At 38.7% G+C, this 23852-nt stretch overlaps 1 protein-coding gene across 23 annotated transcripts in view; it reads right to left on the bottom strand.

The window, feature by feature from the left end:
• Positions 1 to 23852, bottom strand: part of Ncor1 (nuclear receptor corepressor 1) — a 154348-nt gene that overhangs the window by 46254 nt on the left and 84242 nt on the right. For 19 of the 23 annotated variants that reach the window (XM_036196488.1, XM_036196485.1, XM_036196487.1 and 16 more), the window contains 5 exons: positions 21357 to 21496; positions 19658 to 19784; positions 14242 to 14776; positions 11650 to 11779; positions 6852 to 7047 (listed from right to left, as the gene is read on the bottom strand). In XM_036196488.1, the coding sequence (XP_036052381.1) occupies positions 6852 to 7047; positions 11650 to 11779; positions 14242 to 14776; positions 19658 to 19784; positions 21357 to 21496 (1128 nt within the window). The remainder of the gene's footprint in view (positions 1 to 6851; positions 7048 to 11649; positions 11780 to 14241; positions 14777 to 19657; positions 19785 to 21356; positions 21497 to 23852) is intronic. The other 4 variants (XM_036196496.1, XM_036196502.1, XM_036196504.1 and 1 more) reach the window with 2 other exon arrangements.

The raw sequence follows: 23852 nt of genomic DNA on the forward strand, positions 1-23852 counted from the left end.
TTTAAAAAAGTAAACATAAGAGAAGTCTTTTCAAATGAATGCAGATAGAGCTTATCCCTTAGCCAGTTTAAAAAAAAAAACTATGAATATAATTGAATTAATGATGAAAGTTACTTAATGAAAAAGTTATTCCCACAGTAAAATTTTTCCGTTTTTTCAATGGCATGACAATACTGAAGTCATAAATGCACCATAAACAGGGGACTGAGAGGATACTACAGAGTGTGAAGCCAGGGAGTATGTAGAGGCAAGCTAATACCTGGGGCTCACTGGCCAGCCAGCTTAACATGGCAGAGGAGGCCCAGACTAGTATAGTAAGAAACTGTTTCAAAAAACCCAAGATACATAGTGCCCAAGGTTGATCTCTGGCCTCTACACACTATGTATGTGCACCCAAACACACAATTTAAAAGAAAAAAAATAATAAACATTCAAATATAAAATTTCCTTCCTTTTCTAGGGGTTGGGAGTGATGGTGGTGTCAGATGGCCCAGACAGACCTGAAATGGAAGATCCTCCTACCTTTCCCTCTTGAATACTCAAGATTATGGGTATGTGGCATCATGCCATCTAAATCTTTCCTTTATTAAACTGAAACTGATATACTGTGATTAACCATTGAAAACCAGAAAAGCATAAAGTAAAAGTCAAATGTAACTCCTTACCACTTAGATGTATGACACTTTAATTTCTAACAAATGCTCATTTACATTTTTGTTCTTTTCATTTCCTTATCTTATCCATTTATCCTTTCAGTTTTTTATTGGGATTGATTTTTTTTTTAATATTCTTTTTTGTTTTGTTTTGTTTTTCGAGACAGGGTTTCTCTGTGTAGCTTTGCACCTTTCCTGGCTCTCTGTAGACCAGGCTGGCCTCAAACTCACAAAGATCCGCCTGCCTCTGCCTCCCAAATGCTGGGATTAAAGGTGTGTGCCACCACTGCCCAGCTTGATTTTTAAAAAAAAGGAAAAAAAAAAAAAAGATATATTTATTTATTATATATATAGCATGTATGACTGCAGTCCAGAAGAGGGCACCAGATCTCACTACAGATGGTTGTGAGCCACCATGTGGTTGCTGGGAATTGAACTCAGGACCTCTGGAAGAACAGTCAGTGCTCTTAACCTCTGAGCCATCTCTCCAGCCCCCCTGGACTGATTTTCTAAAACAGGTTTTTGGTATCTAGGCCTGGATGTCCTCAAACTCAAAATTTCCCTGCCATGGCCTCCCAAATGCTGGGATTATACATCCGTACCACTACATTTAGCTAATCAAGATAAATTTAGATTTAAAAATCATTTTGCATACTTCCTACTCAAAATGTCATTAGAATTTTCATTTGGGGGCTGGGGAGATGGCTCAGTGGTTAAGAGCACTGGTGCCCTCTTCTGGCCTGCAAGCACACATGCTGTATACATAATAGATAAATATTTTTTAAAAAATCATTTAAAAATTTTTTCATTTGGATTATATTAAATTTATGAACAAAAAGGATAGGAAAAAATTTAATATTGAATTAAAAATAATCTGTCACCTTTACTAAAACTATTCCTAGGGCTTATATGTTCTCTTGCTGGGAAAAATCATCTCTCATATATATATGTCTGAATATATGTAACTTAATACTTTAGATATACAGAAAAGATATGTTTTCTATAATAGCTTTTCCTAAGAAAATTTTCCTTTTAGCTTGAATAATTCTCAGTTAATTTTTATACTTTTTAAAGACTGATTTACTACAATTGTGCATGTGTTTATATTTATGCTATGTGTGAGTACTGGCATGCATGTGTTACAGAATGCATGTGGAGGTCACAGAACAGCTTTCAGGAGCCCCTGCCTTCCACCTTATCAAGGCAAAGACTCTTTTCTCTGCCAGTTGCATACTAGAGCCTAGCTGGCCTGCAGGCTTCCAGATGATTCCAATCTTACCTCCCACAGGACTGTAGGCAGGTCCTAGGAATCAAACTATAGGTGGATAGCCCAGCTTCCTTGGGAGGAGGTAGATTGATCCTTGGAACATTCACCAGGCCTCTTTTACATTTTCTAGGATAATATTACCATGCAAAACAGCAATATGTCTTCTTTTAAATACCTAACTTATAGTTATCTTACTATACTGTGTTAACAGTGGGCCACCTTGTAGTTCCCTCTCAAGTGTCAAGGTTCATAACTGTTTTCTTTTTTTTTTTTTTTTGGCCACAGCTGAGGACCGAACCCAGGGCTTTGTGCTTCCTAGGCAAGCGCTCTACCACTGAGCTAAATCCTCAACTCCATAACTGTTTTCAAATAAAGGCCTTTTTAATATTTTTGTTTGTTTGTTTTGTTTTTGTTTTTTAAGACAGGATTTCTCTGTATGGTCCTGGTTGTCCTGGAACTCGCTCTGTAGACCAGGCTGGCCTCAACATCACAAAGATCACAAAGATCCACCAGCCTCTGCCTTTAATCACTTGAATTAAAGCTGTGTACCACCACTGCCCAGCTCAAATAAAGACTTATGATATTGTATATCAACTAATATTCAATTGTTAGACACCACACTTTCCATGAATTTGAAGAAGGAAGTGGGAGTAATGAACTTACGTTATATAGGATTTATTAATAAACTTGCTCAGAAAACATTAAATTGAACAAAAGTAAATGTTTAACAATGAGCACTGGTCTGCCAGGCAGTTTAGAGGACAGCCCTGGCTGGCAATGCTAATTCATCCCCCAGCCTCTAATCAAGATGAGGACCCCAGTTAACAGCTGCCCAGGAAAAGCAGGGCTAGTCTGTCTGGGATAACTATGACAATACTTTACACTGTAAATCTCCCTGTCTGTTCAAACACCCAAACCTTGGAAATCTGTCTCTGTAGGACAATGCATAATTGCTCAAAGTGTAACTTGGGACGTGAGCCTATATAAGCTGAGGGGGATTCTATTCAGAGATAGTTCCTTTTTGTGCATTAGCCAGAATTAGTCACACACTATTATTCAGTTTTTCCTAATTAATCTTTAAGTATCTGGATTTCTCATTGGGAAATACAATATAATAAATTGTCTCACTTAACTCTCACAACAAAAGAGATTAATGAAAATTTTCAAATAAGGAAAGTGGGGCTCCAAAGAATCACAAGCTTCCCAACCAAAGCAAACTATGACAGACTTTGAACTGGACGGCTACTGAACTTCTGACACCTGTGGGATACCCATCAAAACAATGATACCCATATTGGACATGGTATTGCATACCTATAATCCCAATACTTAGGAGGTTGAGGCAAAAGGATAGGCCAGTGTAAGGACACAAACAAACAAACAAATTTATTTCTTCTTTGCTAGAGGATTTAACATAATGTTATATTAACCATTTCAAATAATTTATAACTATTTTAAAAATCCATTTAAAAAAAATAATGGTATATTTAGATAGTCCTAACTACATCAATTTCAATCAGAATATATACAGAAGTGGAAAAAACGAAACAAATTAAATAACAAAATAAACACAAAACAAAAGTTTTAGTTGCACAGAAGCAGAAATCAGTTTTGATCACATAGACTTTTATTAAACTTGCAAACAACTTCTAACTTGACATGCCCAAGCTTCTTCTCTGGGAGCTATCAGTGTAGCAGGGGTCAATCTGGGCAAATGTCAGTTGAAAATAATTCTTTTTTTTCCCTGGTTTTTTTGAGACAGGGTTTCTTTGTGTAGCTTTGGAGCCTGTCCTGGAACTCACTCTGTAGCCCAGGCTGGCCTCAAACACACAGAGATCCGCCTGTCTCAGCTTCCCGAGTGCTGGGATTAAAGGCGTGTGCCATCACCGCCAGGCAAAAATAATTCTTTAAAGTACTTTCAAAACCTTTTTCTACAGATAACAAAAGCATAATTTAAAAAGGGGGCATGCCTACAATCTGTACCAATCTCATTTAAAAAGGAATGAATAGAATCAAATGAAGACACAGCAGCTAAATAAACAGAGTCCTAATTTCGGCAGAATTCCCTAGTACTTAACTGTTTGGGTTATTTTTTTTTTTTTTGTAATGGTGGTAGTAGTGTGGATTTTGCTTATTTATTTTGGCACAAGGTCTTCTCTGTAGATTAAGCTGGTTTAGAACCCACTAAGTAATTCACAATGGCCTCAAACATCTGAAAAATCCTCCAGCCTTAACCCTTCCAGTGCCAGGATTACAAACATGAGCTGTCATGATAAACTGATGGTATTTATATATAAGCTGACACTACAGATATTTAAATCTATAAAATAGTCTGTGGTTGTGTTTAAAACATTTGCCATGTTTTCCATACAGATGTAACTTAAGTATAAACATGTAAATGCTATTTGGAAGTGTCCCAGACACTGACTACACAGTATTTATGAACCACCTCAAAGGAGAGATATATAGCTTGCAGAAATAAAATACTAGATGTATACATTAGGTGAGTTAGCAAAATAAAACTTTTATGTAAAATATGAAAAGAAGGTGACACTATGTAAAGCCATCCTGAATTAAACTATAAAACATGTCACAGTAATTTAACATGAAAGTCTGATTTTAAGATCACTGCATTATCACTCGGGAGGCAGAGGCAGGTGGATCTCTGTGAGTTGGAGGCCAGCCTGGGCTACAGAGTGAGCTCTAGGAAAGGCGCAAAGCTACACAGAGAAACCTTGTCTTGAAAAACCAAAAAAAGAAAAAAGAAAAAAATCACTGCATTACAATTAAAAATTCAGCCACCACTGAAATCTAAAGTACACAGAACAAAGGATTAACTGCAGAGAAATGCAGCTCACAGTATCAAGCTCAATTCTTAAGTTCTGGTCACTCTAGCTCCTCAATACAGTTCAAAAAAAGACTGATGTTGTCTATGAAGATATTGAGGTTCTAAACTATGATATCCAACAAGAATCATCCACACATTACTAACTGAATAATGTGAGGCTTTGGCAGGAACTCAACAAATGATTGAACTGAATGCCATTTTTTCTAAGTTTTATTTTATCCTTTAAAAAAACCTATCCTAGCCAGGGGGTAGTAGCACACTCCTTTAAACCCAGCTCTTAGGAGGCAGAGGCCTGTGAGTTTGAGGCCAGTCTGGTACAGAGCTGTTCTAGGACAGCAAATGCTACACAGATAAACCCTGTCTCAAAAAAATAAAAAATGTTAAAAAGTTATCCAAAATAATACAAAAGGAATAAATAAACAGGCCTGTATTTTATAATTTACTTACTAACAGATAAGTGTGATATTTAAAAGATAACATCTCCAAGAGCCAGGGTGTGGCAGTGCTAAATAAAGCACATGGTCTAAGTGAGGTCACGAGTAGAAGGAACAAAGAAGGGGAGAGGAGTGGATCACTTTTTTTGGGAGGGAAGGAGCAGGCGGAGTGGAGAGGTGGGGTTCAAGACGGGGCTTCTCTGTGTAGTGCTGGCTACTCCAGAACTCACTCTGTACTCCATGCTGGCCTCGAACTCAGAGATCCATGTGCCTCTGACTCCTGAGTGTTGAGATTAAAGGTGTGCGCCACTGCTGCCCCCTAGGGGTGGATCACTTAAACCATTCCTTCAACATATAGCATCTAAGTACCCATTGTACCGATTATAAACTAGGGATTATAGATTCTCAAAATGCAATTCAGTAACAGTTATCAAAATTTCCGCCTACTTACATTATAGAAATATTCACTTAGAAGGGATAAAAAGCCCTGAAATACCCAGCACGTGAGAAGCTGGGGCACTGGGATTCTAAATTCAGGGTCAGCCTGAACTACATGGTGAATTCAAGGACAACCTGGGCTACATACTACAACCCTACCCTGGAAGGAGGGGAAGAATGACAGTGGAAGTGAGAGAGAATGGAAGGAGAAAAAACAACAAAAAAGAAACATTTCTATATGGCTGGGGTGAGCTGGTGGGAATGCACTTGATCATCATGGACTGGGTTCAATTGTTAGGGAGAGAGATATACTGGTTCTTTCCATGCCTTAGTATTATTTCCCTAGTTTCCATTTTCGCTAGCATGAGATTCACATATAAGGGCTGCTGAGATGCTCAGGGACTTGTAAAAGTGCTGGCTAGGCAAGTCTGAGGACATCGATTCTATCCCGACTCCACTGTGGAAGAGATGGACCCCTTAAAGTTGTCCTCCAAACTTCAAATGCACAACACATTAGCACATACAGAATAATTAAAAACAATTTACATTTAAGACAACAACAAGCTCATATAGAAAAGTCTACTGTAAGAGGTTCTGTATGTTATGTAACTAAAACAGAATGAATCAATTCAAATATCATTTGAAATAAGTGATAGAGCAGGGATAGGTCCTTTATAGCAGTCTATACTGTATATAAAAGCTGAGCCATGTGTTACATAATAATTTTGACTGTTTAACTTTATAACCCTAGCCAGATAAATATGTATTATTATTTTCACTTGTTGATGAGAAAACTAAAGCAATGAAAGACTAGGTATCTTTGCCCATGCCACACAACTAACAGGCTGAAGACTGAGTAATTATCTGCTACAAAAAGGTGCCTCTATCACATTAGAACATTATGCAGCCTCAGATGACATGTTTTAATAACAGAACATCAGTCAGATTAATGGGGGATAAAGCATGGTTTTTATACTCTCAGAAGAAGAATTAATTCAGAAAAGTCCTATCAACTAGAACGCTATTAACAATGTTACTGCTGTCTTTTGGTAGTCACCAGTATTTAATGGTATAAGCAGCATCAGTTTAAGGACTCTTCTATCAGGGGCAGATGTAATAGACTGATTGAGATCACATACAGAGCACAAAGGACACACGCTATCTTGGGCTTCAGCTTGATTCCCTTTGTAGTGACAGTTCCATCTACCTACCTTCCCACTCCCTGTTTGGACTCTTAGCAGTACCACACGGACTTGTAGAGCTTCTACATTCCAAGTCTATCTGTTCTTGCCTCTGACGCTGTTCCTCCAGGAGTGCCGACTCATGCATGGCCTTAATATGCCGCTGGTAAAGAGCATAGCCACTCACAGGGGTTCCAATTGGTATATTACATGGGGTGCAAGAAACCTACAAGGGGACAAAAATCAAATTGAAATGTGCCAATGACCACGGCAGCCCTAATTACTAACTGTTAAAAATAATACTTATACCTGAAATGCTAAGGACTGAACTGATTTGACCATGTTGTAATTAAAGCACTGTTCAAAACAAATGCTAGGTAGCTACTAAAGAACTGATCACAGCAGAAATCATAAAAGCTGTTACAAAATAAATCAAACCCGGAAACTAACCATCATTTGTTTAATTCAATTCCTTATGATCAATCTGGCTCTCAGTCTCTCCCCACATGTCTCTCTCACCAGACAATCACATTCATTTCTACAGATTTACATGCCCTATATGGCAATGACTAAGAAAGTTCTCTTTCCAAGAAACTTCCTACAAGTTCCACACTCATTTAAAAACTATCTACCTTTGAGTCTTCTTGAACAGCAGCTCAAAGTAACTTTCTACTAAACAACCCACTGCCTGTCTTTCTGCACTCTCTCTTTTAGAAACAGACCTCAGCAAGAAATGCAGCCATCATCCTTGGCTTATCCAATCTCTCCCAACCTCCCTTTCCCCAAACTAACTCATGTCACCTTGATTTGCTCTTCATTCGGTCATGGCCATTTCTTTCAGACTATACAGCACTTACCCTACTTTGTAGATGCAGTTTTTGTTTTTGAGACAAGGTAGCCCTAGCTGGCACTCACTATATGGCCCAGGCTGACCCGAACTTATGGCAATCCTCCTGCCTTAACCTCTTGAGCACTGGAATTACAGGTGTGCATAACTCACTCTGCTTGCAACTATGTTTTTCTTATTTATTTATGATTAAATACTTGATAAACAACAAACAGCCGTAGAAGCCCTGGAGAGTTAACATACATTAGAGATAATACGCTCTAAACACTACTATAGATTTTACCATACCGTAAGTGGGCCTTAGAGCACAAATATGACTTTCTTTCTGTCTTTATGTTTTGTTTTATATGTGAACCTAGCTTTTCCTCCTTCTGGCACAAAACCAGACCAAACTGTTTTGGTCCAATAGAAACCTTAAATCCTATGTGGAGTCCTAAATTCCTACCTAAGAGACTCATAATCCTTGGGCAATACAATAACTAAAGGTAGTCATGTACAGCCTAATACTGGAAAACTATATTTCTGTAAGGCGCTTTGGTATAAAGTCTGTCTCTGTTCTTGGTTCATACCTAATATTTTTGGTCTGTGAAGAAATTAGAGTCATTTACAACACAATCAATAAGAAAAAAAAAAGACAGCCTACAGAATGGGAAAAGATCTTCACCAACCCCACATCTGACAGAGGACTGATCTTCAAAGTAAATAAAGAACTCAAGAAACTAGGCATCAAAATACTGAACAATCCAATTAAAAAATGGGCTACAGAGCTAAACAGAGAATTCTCAAAAGAAGAATCTCAAATGCCTGAAAGACATTTAAGGAAATGCTCAATATCTTCAGTCATCAGAGAAATGCAAATCAAAACGACTCTGAGATACCACCTTACACCTGTCAGAATGGCTATGATCAAAATCACTAATTATAGTCAATGTTGGAGAGGATGCAGAGCAAAGGGAACACTACTCCACTGTTGATGTGAGTGCAAACTTGTACAACCACTGTGGAAATCAGTATGGCAGTTTCTCAGAAAATTGGGAATCAATCTACTTCAAGACCTAATCATACCACTCTTGGGCATATACCCAAGGAATGTCCAATTACAACACAAAGATACATGCTCCACTATGTTCATAGCAGCACTATTTGTAGTAGCCAGAACCTGGAAATAACCTAGATGCCAGTCAAATGAAGAATGGGTTAAGAAAATGTTTAGAAATGTCCTAAGAAAGGACAAACATAGTATGTACTCACTCATAAGTAGATACTAGATATAAAGCAAAGGACAATCAGACTGCAACCTACAGATCCAGGGAGGCTACCTAGCAGGGAGGACCCTAGGATGACTGTTGCTTATAATAAGTTTTCGTTTTACCCAATCACTGGGCAAGCTTTAGTGAAACATTTCACTATTAGGATAAGAATTTGTACATATCAAGCTGATGAAAGGATATGCTGGCCATACTTTCAGGAGGGGAGGCTAAAATCTTTTTAGATTATGGATTAGCCTATAGAAAAGTGTCTGCCATAAATCAAACAGTGAAGGGGAAGATGAATAGGAATCTCACTTAACACAACTTAAGTAAAACATAGATCTCTGAACAGATGAAGATATGTTTCTTCTGTATCCCAGAAACTAATCAATATTTATATGTATAATTCAGCTATTATTTGGCTTAAAATGGCTTATTGGGAAATGTTATCATTTATATTATTTTCTACAGAGAAAATTTACTGTTTAAAATAACCCTGGACTTTTAAATTATAACCTGTTTTTATGTTCAAAAAATAAATATATAAAAATTAAAAAAAAATTTTTTTAAGTCTTTTACGACAAAGGGCAGTGCACCCTCGTAAACTCAGCATTTGAACACTAAGGTAGAAGGGTTATGGTAAGTTCAACTAGACTGGGCTACACAGTTGAGTTCCAGGGCAGCCTAGACTGTACACAGAACTCTGTCTCAAATTACAGTATGTCTATGGGCTGGAGATATAATTTAGTTGGTACAATACTGGTTGAACATACACAAAGTCCTGTGTTCAGTCCCCAGCACTGCATAAATTGAGCAAGTAGGTGCAGGTCTATAATCCCCAGTACTCAGCAGGCAGAGGCAGATGTAGCAGAGAAGTTCAAGATTATCCTTGGCTACAGAGTGAACTCAAGGCTAGCTTGGTATATATCTCAAGAAAAACAAAAATTAAAACATATAAGAAGTATTTTTTATGTCAATGGAATGACTACATGTTGGTGGCCCAAAAGAACAAGGCATGAACAGAGGGCTGGAATTTTCAGCTAAACTCAGCCCAGCCAAGTGTACCTCCAACCTCTAGGTGGAGAAGAGAGGCTGGAGGGTCATATACTCATCACAGAGGCCAATGATTTAATCAATCATGCCTACATCATGAAATCTCCCTCCAAAACCAAATAAACTCTAAATGGCTGGGGTCAGAGAGCTTAGGTTGGTGAAAATTTGGAGGTGCTGGGCGGGCTGTGTGACCCAGAGGGCAAGAAAATTCTACCTGCTTTCCCACACAACTTGCTGTATGCATCTCCTCAATCTAAGAGTTTCTAAGTTGTATCCTTTGGAATAGAGCAGTAAGAATAAGGAAAGTGCTTTCTTAGGTTCTCTGAGATTAAGAAAATCAACAGAACCTCTGATTTGCAGCCTCAGTTGTACACAAGTGTGAAAAACCTGGAGCCCAACACTCCTGGCATATGAAATAAGGAAACAAGCCCTTGAAACTGTGTCTGTCAGTAACTCCGACTTGGTGTGGGGGGAAAATACCACATAGTTAGTATGAGGAGGATTGTGGCAAAAAAGAAGCTTGTTAGTATCTAATGGAGGCAAATCCATAGAAACAAAAAAGAATAGTAGTGGCTAGGAGTTGAAGTTGTCAAGGCAAAAGAGCATTGTTTAATTAGTACAGAGTTTCAGATTGGGATGATAGCAAAGTTCTGGCACTGTGTTTTTTGTTTTGTTTTGTTTTGTTTTTTTGCCAGAGCTGAGGACTGAACCCAGGGCCTTGTGCTTGCTAGGCAAGCGCTCTACCACTGAGCTAAATCCCCAACCCCTGTGTTTTTTAATATAGTGAATAATAAATAAATAAAACTACAGAACTATACACTTAAAATTGGCTAAAATGAGTTCTGAGAATAAGTGGCTGTTGATTGCTTGGTTGGTCCTGAATGAGGTTTGTAGCACCTCACCCAAGGCTCAGGAACAATATAGATGAGGGAGTGGAAAGAATCTAACAGCTGAGGATGAGTAGAAGCGCTATGAAATGATGTATTCTGGATATGTGTCATGGCAACTTCACTCATGATTTCATTGTGACTATGGTTACTGAAACAAACTTGTGGTCCTATCCAAACTTCATTACTAATGAGGTACAGATTCATGAGGCCCAATCTCCCTGAGAGATTACTGGCAGTTAATGGTTGCTAAATGGATATCATCTTCTTCAATGGCAGACACTAATAAGTTATCCATACTCTAGTAAATAACCCCCCTACCTATGGTCTTGCAAGCAACTCTACTTAGATTGAGTAGGAGCCCACATGTGCCCCAACACAAGAGAGAAGTAAGGGGTTTTAATGGGAAGAAGAAGGATTTCAGTGGAAAAGGGAATGGGATGAGACTGAAGGGTAAAAATGACCAAAATTCATTATATACATGTAAGAAATTGTCAAATAAAAAATAGATAGTCCTCCCCAAGACAGAGCACACCAATTGGTTGTCCAGCGCCAAATGGTCAGCCCTGATAATATACATACAACTAACATTATATGAACTCCACAGGTTATATTTAGGAGTGTGTGTGTGTGTGTATGTGTGTGTGTGTGTGTGTGTGTGTGTGTGTGTATGCACAATAACAATGAAGAAAAAAGGCCATGAATTTGAAGGAGAGTAGGGAGTGGTAAATGGAAGGTTTAGAGGGAACAAAGAAAAAAGAAAATGTATACTGTCTACCAATGACACTTACCATTGGCGGAATGACAGCAGCTCGATGTTGAAGCTGAGGCAGATCCAATGGATTTGGTTTAATAGGGGATGAAACTAGTATAGACCCAGTCGGATTTAACAGTGAAGGCTTTGCATCCATAGAAAACACTCTATATTTGGTGGTTTCAAATAAAGATAAAAAGTTATTTTTATTTACAACTTCAATTGTAAAATCACCACAATTCATTTTAAGAGAGAGAGAGAGAGTGTGTGTGTGTGTGTGTGTGTGTGTGTGTCTTTCGTTCGCACACATGCGCGCACGTGCACACCCACACCCACACACACCTTAGTAAAATAGGAGGGATGGGGTATAATTCAATAGTAGAATATTTGCCTAGTATGAGCAAGGTCTTAGGTTCAACTCCTACAACTAATAAATATATAAACAGTGAGGTAGGAAGGGGGCTAAATATTGATTTACAAGTTGACATTTATCTGATTTTAATTATCTACATTTAATCAACAAAAACAGTATCAACAAAACCATGAAAAATGTTTTAGTATCAATTTACTAACATACAAGCACATATTAAAAACTAGTCCCTTGGACCAGTGGGTAAAAGCACTTGCCACCAAGTCTGACATCCTGGGACATACATGGTAAAAGGAGGGAACCAATTCTCATAAGTTGTCCTCAGGGCTACACATGTGCACAGTGCTATGCATAAGTGCTGTACACACACACACACACACACACACACACACACACACACATACATGCGCGCGCGCGCGCGCACACACAAAAAAAAAGTAGGGCAATTAAAATAAATTCTAGACTATTATAAGATGAAAGAGGAGTGATCTAGATGACTCCATTTTCTGGCAAATGGATGGTTAGACAAAATCTCCATCTTATTTAAATGTTTACTAATGAAAATCCTAGCACCTTGACTCTTGAGGAGTCATTACAGTACCTATATGGATGATAGTCTAGAGCACTAACATGTAAACATGTACAGCGATATCAGGACACATGATGTACAAAGCTGAGCTCTGTGTGCAAGCTGGCTCCCGATGATAACCTCGTTCATCTCTGGCTTAAAGTAAAATGGCTTTAAAGAAGGAGGATGTATTCTAATTTCTGACTATGTTTCACTTTTGGAATCTGCAACAATCCAACATCTCTGCCTATATTTTGATGAAAAGGGAACACCAGATATTAAAATACTGTCTATTTCTACAAAATGTCTTTATAAAAGTCTGATAGTTTATTATGCATTTTTGTCATTAATTTGCCTTTACTGACTAAAAATACTTAAATTTTAATTTGTGGGCTGTGAGATGACTCAGCAAGGAAAAGCACTTGTCACTAAGCCTAATAAACAGAGTTCAGTCCTTGGAAGCCACATAATGTAAGACTAAGTCCACTAAGTTATCTTCTGACTGTGGCACACATGGCTTCTTTTCTCACAAACAAAATCTGTATAATCAATTTGCATTACATCTGATATTTTATATCACAAATATGACTAACTTAAAATATATCGAAAGTAGTCAATATAACTTCTACTAACTTGTACTAAGTTATGGTCTCCAAAAGTTTCAGGGGCTACATATAGCTCAGTGAGAGTGCTTGCATTTTAAGTGCAAGCTTTGAACCCCAGGAATGCACAAAAGGGAAAGACAAGAATAAAGGAACTCCTCACAGGCATGTCTCTAATCCTCATACTAGGAGACAGAAGAAGGAGCACCACAAACGTTAAGGCCAGCCAAGGCTACCTAGCAAGTTCAGACTCAACCTGACCTCAAAAGCTTGTTCCCAAAACCAAAAAAACAGTAATGATAAATGAAATATTTCAACAATGACATTTCTCCTTAAAACATTTTCTTTAGTCTATGACACTGGGCTAGACAAACTTTGTTTTGAGGTCAAACCAACTTAGACAAACCCAGAGTCAAAGCCAAGGTCATCCATTTCCATCTTCTTCACAACCTACCATTGCTACCAACCTCAGGCACCACAATTTGCCTGTAGTTTTATTCACAGCTCTGTTGGCTAAAAACCACCCCTCCCACTGCTATCACAGGCTAAATGTAACAATGCAGACAGAAGATATTTATCACTTGCACTAAACAACACACACACACACACACACACACACACACACACACACACACACACAACTGTTCAATATTAAAATCATGGACTGTGCCAGGCGGTGGTAGCGGGCGGGCACACCTTTAATCCCAGCACTCGGGAGGCAGAGGCAGGCGGACCTCTGTGAGTTTGAGACCAACCTGGTCTACAAATCGAGTTCCAGGGAAGGTGCAAAGCTAAACAGAGAAACCCTGTCTCAAAAAACAAAAACCAAACAAAACAAAAAACCCAAAAAGAAGGGAAAAAAAATGGGTTGGGGATTTAGCTCAGTGGTAGAGCACTTGCCTAGCAAGCACAAGGCCCTGGGTTCAATCCTCAGCTGGGGGTGGGGGTGGGGGGTAAAAAAAAAAAAAAAGAGAGAGAGAGAAAAAGAGAAAAAGAAAATCATGGACTGGAAGGATCTGTACGGGAGCCATCTCTGTAGCCATCCCTGTGGCAATTAGGAAGCAGAGAGGAAACAAGGTCCAGTCTCACCTCTGCCTCTCCGGCTCTACATCCACATCCTCATCAGCACTGCATGTGGCACTGGAGTCATTGTCTGACTGTGGCTCGGGCCTCTGGATATTCATCTGCTCAGCCACCACCAAGTCTTCCTCTCCAGCCTCTGTCTTCTCACTGGTGCTCTCCAAGTCTCTTTCTTTGGCATCTCCTTCACCTTTAGATGCAGTGTTTTCTGTGTCTCCAGAGGTGGCTTTGGGAGCGGCTGGCGGGTCAAGAACAGAACTGGCTTCAGCACTGCGCTCCTCTCGGTCCACATCCATCAACTCTGCTGTCTCCACACTGGTGCTGTCAGTCGCCTGGACCGCCACACTTTCACTGTCAGCTGGTTTTGTGCTTGGAGCTGCTGAAGAGGGAGATGCACAGGGTGCAGGGTCAGTGGTAGCCTCAGGCTCAGCCACAGGTTCGGCGTTTCCTCGAGAAGCAGCATTTTCGCTGTCTTCACTGGGCTTGGCAGCTTCAACTGGTGAAGGAGAGGGAGCACTTTCTGTATCAGAACTATTTTCAGCACCTTAAAGATAATGATACAGCATAAAAATCTGATAATAAACAGGTTTCAGGTGGTGACAGAAACCATGCTTGTTTAGGATGAACTTGACTCCTGTGGTGACATCAGGGGAGTAAGAACAGCTTCTAGCAAAGCTAACATGCTCTAAAAGTGTAAAAGTGAAAAATCAAATGGTCTTGACCCTCTGAAATTGAAAATAAAAACTCTTTTAGCTGTCTTAAAAAAAAAAACTGGTTTATTTTAAAGGCAAAGAAAAGATGGAATAACAAAACTAAACTAAATATTCCATGAATAACACATTCTGGTGGAAGATTTTTTAATGTTAAAGGAAGATTTTTTTTAATATTAAAAAGTTAACATAAGACAACACACAGAAATATCTTTAGAAAAACAGGTTCACTCCGAAGTTTGTCCAGTGTGAGGTTTTTTGGTTGTTTGTCTACCTGACACAAGCTGGAGTTATAAGAAGAAGGAGCCACAGTTGAGGAAGTACCACCATAGACGGCCTCTACACATGCCTGTGAGGAAGTACCACCATAGACGGCCTCTACACATGCCTGTGAGGCATTGTCTTGATGGGTGACTGATATGGGAGGACCCAACTCACAGTGAGTTGGGTGTGCTATCCCTGGGTGTGTGATTCTTAGGGAGCAGAAGAAAGTTCTAAACATTTAACCTGAGCAAGCCTGCAAACAGTACTCCTCCAGGTCTTCTGCTTCAGTTTCTATCTCCAGATTCGTACTTTGAGTTCCTGCCTTGCCTTCCATCAGTGACAGACTGTGACCTGAGAGCTGGAAGATGGGGTACATCCTTTTCTCCTCAAGGTGTTTTGGTCACTGTACTTATCACCACAACAGAAACACTAACTAGGACAAAATATATTGTTGGAATGATAAAATGAATATTATATGACCATCTGTGAATAAACATTTTTAAAACTAGAAAATCAGTTTTTCATTTATGCAAATGTGTATTGCACAGAGTTGTTTAAGGTATTGGAGACACAACACTGAAACTAAATCGAATTATATTTTAATTTTTCTCTTTTTCCTTTATATGTATGTGTATTTTGCCTGCGTTTATGTGTATATACCACATGTCTGAGGAAGCCAGAAGAGTGCATCAGAACCCCTAGAACTGGAGCTACTAGAGATGATTGTGAGCCTCTGTCTGAGTGCTGGGAACCAAACTTGGTTCTTTGGAAAGGGCACAAAGTGTTCTTAACCACTCAGCCATCTCTCGAACCCCCACAAATTATACATCCTCATAGAGCCTACATCTAGTGTGAAACAGACAAAGAATAATAAACATTTAAGTATACTACATGATAACAGGTACGGTGACATTGGGGGGGCGCTATAAAGGGCACAGAAATGTTCTGAAAGGCCTAAAGGAAGGGAATACATGGACTCTGGGCAGATCTGGGAGAATTCATGTACAGCTTTCAGAAAGTGTCAAGGCTCAGAATGGGATTGTTCTGCTCAGAAACAAGTAGATGGTATGGTTGGAGCAGAGAACAAATAAATCCAATCTACAAAAAGCTCATAGAGGCACAATAGTAAACTCATGTAATCATATCAGTCACCAAGAAAGCCTTGGGCTTTTATCCTTGAGGAAATGGAAAAGTGTTTCAGACTTTGGAATAGAGAGTAAGTTCGGCTGGATTTACATTTTATAAGGAGAAACCCAGCTTCTGAGTAAAAAACAAACAGACAAGACCAGAATACAACCAAAAGAACCAAAGAACCCAAACAAGAAAATACCACAAAGGAGAGACCAGCAAAGGGAATAAGGAGACCTGACTGCATATGCAGAGCACATGTGGAACAGAGCAGGCACCATTTGTTGATGGACTGTATGGGGATAAGAGAATGTCAGTCAAGAGGCAGACACAGTACAGATGGTGAGACAGCGCAGCCTGTGGGGGCTACAGCACTGTTCCGGACATCAACTTGGAAGTGGCTTTGAGGTACACAGTGAAACTATTAAAAGGTAGAGAGGGGTTGGGGATTTAGCTCAGTGGTAGAGTGCTTGGGTTCGAGCTAGAGTTCAGGTAAAGCTTAATAAATGGCAGCAATTGCCAAAAGTCAGATAACAAAATGATGAAAAGTTACCAAAAAGCCTGGCTTGACCTTTAGTTTTGATTATACAATGGCTCAGTGGTTAAGAGCACTGGCTGTTCTTCCAGAGGTCCTGAGTTCAGTTCCCAGCAACCACATGGTGGCTCCCAACCATCAATAATGAGATCTGGTGCCTTCTTCTGGCCTGCAGTCATACATGCAGGCAGAACATTGTATACATAATAAATACATCTTTAAAAATATATATTAAAACACTCCAATATATGCCTTTCTCAGGTATCTTCTTCCAAACTACAGAAAATTAGCTAGTACATTCCAAAGCGCCAGCTAAACAAACCTTTTTTTTCCCTAAAACTAAAGAAATAAATGGACAAGCCCTTAATGACTTAGAACAAGAATCTAAGAGTAAATCCAGATATTAGTGTAATTCAGTTTTTCAGATTTGACCCTTCTCACCGTACATAAATATTCAGTTTGACATTTTAGGAAAACAGAGACAGGAATTATCCTGCCTACAACCAGATGGCTTTAATGTTCTACTCACAAGAACCTTGCCATATACTACGGCGATTGCATCAATGTCACTTCTTGAGGATCAGCAGGAAACATGAGGTCATGGGACATGTCAACTCTAGTAAGTTTACCCTCTAGGACACTGTGCAAAAGAAGCTGAGCTAAAAAAGAAGCCAGAAGAGAGCCCAGACCTCTTTGAACAAGTGTGTTTCTATGATAAGGAGACTACAGTAAATGATACAGGATGCCCAGAACATGAACATCAGATCAAACTCCCACACTATCTTATTTTCACAGTTCCAAGTAAAAGAAAGGAGGGGGAAAAAAAGCTTTCACACTAAAAGTAGAAAGGGGAAAAACAAAAAAACAAAAACCACAAAGAAGCAAAAAAAATTTATTTTGATCTTGGGCCTCTGGGGGGTAGAAATCTCTGTCTTGCCCATGGATTAAAATGGTATGAAACAGGCTTGGGCTCTCCTGTGGACTGAACCGTGTTCCCTCCTCACAAGTCCAGTGATGAACTCCTAACCTTCAATGTGACTGCATCTGAGATAAAGCAGACTGTATCTGCTTTACACAAATAACTGAGGCTAAATGAGGTCGTAAGGGCGGGTTGTTGTTCAGAGAAAGCAATGTCAGGAATGCACACATAAAGGCTATGAGAGGGCAAAATAAGGCAGCAGGGAAATCTCATCAGAAGGACCATGACTCTGAACTTCTAACCTCCAGAACTATAAAACACACAGCTGGAGTTTAATCTACTCAATGTCTACTACCCTACAATGGTAGCCCAGAGATTAATACAACTGTCCTCGTTTCCACAAGGAGTATTGTTCAAAATCCTCAGCAGATTTCTAAAACGTCAGGTAGTACTGACTCTGGTATATACTGGTATTTTCCTATGCATTCATAGCTAAAGTAAAGTTCAATTTAAAAATTAGGCACAATTAATAATAAAATAGAATGATTACAAAACTATAGTTTAATGAAAGTTGACATGGTTTCTAACATTCAAGATATTAAATGTAACATTTATTGTTTTTTAAACATAGTAACTGCAAGTCACAGAAATTAGTAAGGTTTTATTCCCATTTGCAACCACAGGGACTAGTAGTTACAGATACACAGCTGTGAAATGAGAATCCCTTAGAAAGTGACTGTGCTTATGAGTCCTGGAAGTACCAGGAACACATCAAGCTGCCCTGTGCCATTCTCAGTCCTGACTCCCAGGTCTCCTCTAAGAGTGAGCTTGCTCCAGTACTCACTTTACACTTATATTAATTGTCCCATTTCTCACAAAAAAAGAAAATGATGAAGAAGTTGACTTACTGTAAAAAACTAAAACCCCTTTCAAGTTTACAATTTTAAGGTTAAAGACAATAATGACTTATAGAAAAAAAAATAAACAAAAGTCAGTATTTCTAAATTTTCTAAATTTCTAACTTTTGACAGGTTTCATGAAAGTTATCCACTGCCCAAGAGTCCAGTTTTTGGTTGGCAGATCTCTGTGAGTTCGCCTGGGCTACAGAATGAATTCCAGGAAAGGCACAAAGCTACACAGTAGCATACAGAGCTTCCTAAGCTTATATAAAATATAAGAGCTGACAAGGAAAACACCAACAACTCAAATTATACAGTTTAAATTCTAATTTAAAAAAAGGAAATAAAGTGGGCATATACCAAATAATATTCTGAGCACCTTCACAGCAGAAACACTCAATTTACAAAGGAAATTTACACAAAATGGTGAGTAGTAACAAAGTGAAATAAGTGATTTGTGCCTTTGTTTTTCTAATAATTAGCAAATATCCAATTTCCACACTTGTGTAAGCTGAGTCAATCCACTTAAGCAACTGTCCTTTCGTGTCTTAGGTGAGTGTTATTTCTGCTCAGAGTTCTAATGTAATCAGACTTGAAACATGAAAAGTACATATGAAACCTTAAAATATGAAAGAAGTCAACCTCACGGCAGTAAAATGAAAGAAATATTAACTTATGATGACAACAACTGAGTGAGTTTGGCAATGATACACACAGGCAAACCAGACTGAGCGTCTGAAGCAGAGGAGGCTCTGTCAAGCTCTTCTGGTTGTACCAACTGGACAATCTTAAGTGCACAGAAATAAAGACTGCTGATCAAATGAAGACATGGGCTGTTTGCAAACCGAGGCCATGAAGGCACTGAAACACTATTTCTTCAGTGACACAATTCCACCACAATCAACTACTAAACTAAAATTTTGTGTTTAAGGTAACAGAAGTCACAACACACTTTAACACTCTGGGATACCTTCACTGTCTTCTGGATTTTCCTCCTCATTGGAGGCTTCAATGTCTTCATCCTCCTGAGCAGAAACAGTGGAGGCAACACTTTCACATTGGGACACATCTCGTTCCTCACGAGGTTTTCGTGAAGCCTAAAGGTATGAAACGGTAATTCAATTATGATGAGTTAAATAACCAAAAGGGAAAAAAACAAAACATGTCTTTCATGAAACAATATAGAACTCTAACAAACACACATATTGATCAGGAAGCCTGTGGTGTGACAAAAATCTGTGCTTAATGTGTAGGCAATATCTGTCAACCAAAAACTGGACTCTTGGGCAATGGATAACTTTCATGAAACCTGTCAAAAGTTAGCACTGGCCCGGGCGGTGGTGGTGCACGCCTTTAATCCCAGCACCTCGGGAGGCAGAGGCAGGCGGATCTCTGTAAGTTCAATGCCAGCTTGGGCTACAGAATGAATTCCAGGAAAGGCACAAAGCTACACAGAGAAACCCTGTCTCAAAAGAAACAAACAAAAGTTAGCACTGAATCACAATGACAGCTTTATCTCAGCATTAGGGAGACAGAGGCAGAAAGGTGTACAGGTTCAAGGCCAACCTGGGCTATCCCATAAGCCCTTGCTTCAACCCCCATATTCTCCAAAAAGTTTTACCTGAACCATTTTAGAAACTGCGAATTTTATACACCCGCACTTCAGATACTATTTATTTTTTTCCGATAAAAAAAGGATATATGCTCACTTTCTAATAAAGGTAAGACAAATATGACACGTAGAAGACAGAAAATTGTATTTGAAAACCTGACTTCTCACAATTCCAAAACAGCTAGGCATTCTAAATATACTGATTGATACATTTCATTTTAATCTTTTAGATAAATAAACATATACTTAAATCTTTGTGTGCACACCTAAAGGTCTTGCATAGCTTCACATAGTTAGTTATACACTCTACTTTTACAAACCTGAATTTATACACTAAATGTATCCCTGTTAGAGTCTTTAAAACTGTTTCTATTAATGATCTATAAAAATTTTATTCATATGCAATTAAAATTCTGCTTTAAGACACTTAAGTAACTTTTTTTTTTCTTTAGGTTTTCCGAAACAGGGTTTCCCTGCATAGCTCTGGCTGTTCTGGAACTCGCTCTGTAGACCAGGCTGGCCTCGAACTCACAGAGATCCCTCAGCCTCTGCTTCCTGAGTGCTGGGATTAAAGGCCTGCACCACCACACCAGACTTCAGTAATTTTCAATGTTTGCTATTATTGATGGTACAATAAAAACTAAACCATTATATAGGTAGCACATTATTCTTGGTATTACTATTCCATTTCTTTTATAATTAATGAGGGCAAAGTTTTTTGTTGGTAAAGCAGAATGTTCTACCTTGCAAACTACATGCAATACTAAGAGGTGACAAGCATTAGAATTATGCAATGTGTTCTTAAGACCTTCTTGACAAAGATTAATAGGTAAACAATTGAAGTCTTTATGACTAAAATGATTAGATTGAGATTTTTTTTTAAACCTGTATTTTAATTTTATTGTGAAAAATAAAGCGTGTACATGCATGCCCACACACATCAAAACTATGGAAGCCAAAGGTCAGTTCTCTCTTTCTACCAAGTGGTTTCTGGGGATCAAACCATTTTTAAGTAAAAACTGATGAGCAGAAGACTTACCACTACTAATCTACTCACTTTCTGTTTATGCTGCTGCAAGAGGCTGTCAAGATTGTGCCGCCTTTTATAGTTAAAGTAGAAGTTTTTACACTGGGCTTCACTTTTAGTCCCCACCATTTTGGCGATAGCTGCCCAGTTACGACCATGTTCTACTAGGCCTGCATTTTAAAAAACAGATCAAACATTGAGCAATCAGTCACCTGTTTAAACAAGTAAGAGAAATACTAAAGCAACCTAAGTACTGAAGTTAAACCAGTAACACTAAAGTAGGCTTTCAGTTATTTATTAATATATTTCAAAACTTACTGAAATACTCCCTAGCATTAAATACACTTATATTTCTATAAATTCCCCCAATTTAACACATGCTGGAAAAGGAGAAGCTAAACCTTGTCTGTCGCTCACGTAGATCTCCCACAGGGATAAGGGTAAAGCTGGATCTACAGTAACAAATACTTACAAACTGAGAAACTGGTGTTACTAGATCCTTGGAGATAGTATGTTAATAATGATAAAATATAAAGTACTCATGTATATAAAATGTACAAACATAACTTGTTGTTAGTTAATGCACAAACACCTTATTAAAGATTTATCATTTATGGGGCTTGGCAAAGAGTTCAGGGGTAAAGCATTTGCCTAGCACACATGAAGCCCTGGGTTCAATCTCCAAAATAAATAAATAAACACCAATATAGTATTTCTCTACACACTAAGTATATGCAAGCACACATATGCATTTAAAGAATACACACATGTAACTTAATATATAAATATATACAGAGTTATATAAAATTAGATATATAATGAAGAGATAAACATTGGTTTTGAAGATTAATATAAAGAGATATGTTGTTTCAAAAAGAAAAAACCAAACACACATGAAAAAAGAAAACTAGGAGCCGGGAGAATAACTCCAGGAGAAATCTCTGCAGCACAAGTGAAAAAGATGGCTTAAACCCTGGCAACTACACAAACAGTGAGTATGGAGCTAGGGAAGTCGCTCAGCTGCTACAACTGCTCACCCTCCGTGCCTGACCATCTAAGTTCAGCCTCTAGACTCCACATAAGAAGTTAGATGTGATGGTACACATCTTTAATTCAGCACCTGGAAAGAGAGTTGGAAGACAGAGAAGAAAAGCAACTTATGGGCCAGTTGGCCTGTGTAGAAGGGAGATTGCTTCAAAACCAAGAGACTTGAGTCCCCCAGAATTGTCCTCTGACCTCCATACATATGCACACATGAATAACAACAAAAAAAATAAATAAGACGGTTCTGATGGCACATATTTATAATCCCAGAACTGGGCAGGCAGAGACAGGACAATCCCTGGGGATGACTAGACAGCCATCCAAACCTAACTGGGAAGCCCCAGGTAGACAGGCTGGCCAGATAGCTCAGCTGCTAAAAAGCTTGTACCACAAGCTTTAAAAACATCGTTCAGGGGTTGGGGATTTAGCTCAGTGGTAGAGCGCTTGCCTAGCAAGCGCAAGGCCCTGGGTTTGATCCTCAGTTCCACATACATAAATATGGAAGGAAAGAACCAAATCCAGAAAGTTGTCCTCTGATTCAACATACACATCGTAATACCCATCATCCACATTACACACATATATACTAACAATAAATAAAAGGAATTTTTAAAAACTTAAAACAAGGTGTACAGCTCCTGAGAAATAACACCCAAGGTTGGCCTCTGGCCTCCCCATGTACATATGCACATGTACACCAGCACTCACACATGGCACATGCATCCACACATTCATGAGCAAGTGCACACGCACACAAACATGTATACACACACACACACACACACACACACACACACACACACACACAGAAAAGGAAAACTAAAAGATCATTAAAATCACTAGCAAAACTTGCCTAATAGAAGTTGAAAATAGGCAGTGACTAAACAGTCTTAGAAATAGTCACTTGAAAAAGATGACTCTACAAGTCAGCTACTATCTACATATTTAATTGGGACACTGATGATGGGGTGAGTGGAAAGTGCAAAGCAAATCTTTCTAATAATTTTATAAATTTGGCATCTGCCACTTACGGCAAATACATTTCAAATAAAAACATTTTAAAACAGACACTTTGCTTGTACATGATTTTAAGATGTCACATTCACTGGGTATGATGGCACATGCCTTTAATATCCCAGCACTTGGGAGGCGAAGACAGGGAGATCTCTGTGGATTTGAGAGCATCGGGAACTACAAAGCCAGCTTCAGAACAACCAGGGCTGTTATAGAGAGAAAACCTGCCCCCCCCCCGGGGGGGTGGTGGTGTAACATTCATTACCCACTAAATAATAAGTAAATTAATCTCAAACATGTCAACAAATGGCCAAGCTACATATAATAATTTCTTTTAAGGATTACAAGGTAAATAGTATGGACTATCTTTTTGTAAACTACTGTTTATCCTGTACAAAATTTTTTCAAACTATATTGCACTAATAAACAATGATGGAAAACAAAGCCAAAAAATGCTGTGCTGCTATG

Source organism: Onychomys torridus, chromosome 8 (assembly GCF_903995425.1).
Source record: "Onychomys torridus chromosome 8, mOncTor1.1, whole genome shotgun sequence".
Lineage (NCBI taxonomy): Eukaryota > Metazoa > Chordata > Mammalia > Rodentia > Cricetidae > Onychomys > Onychomys torridus.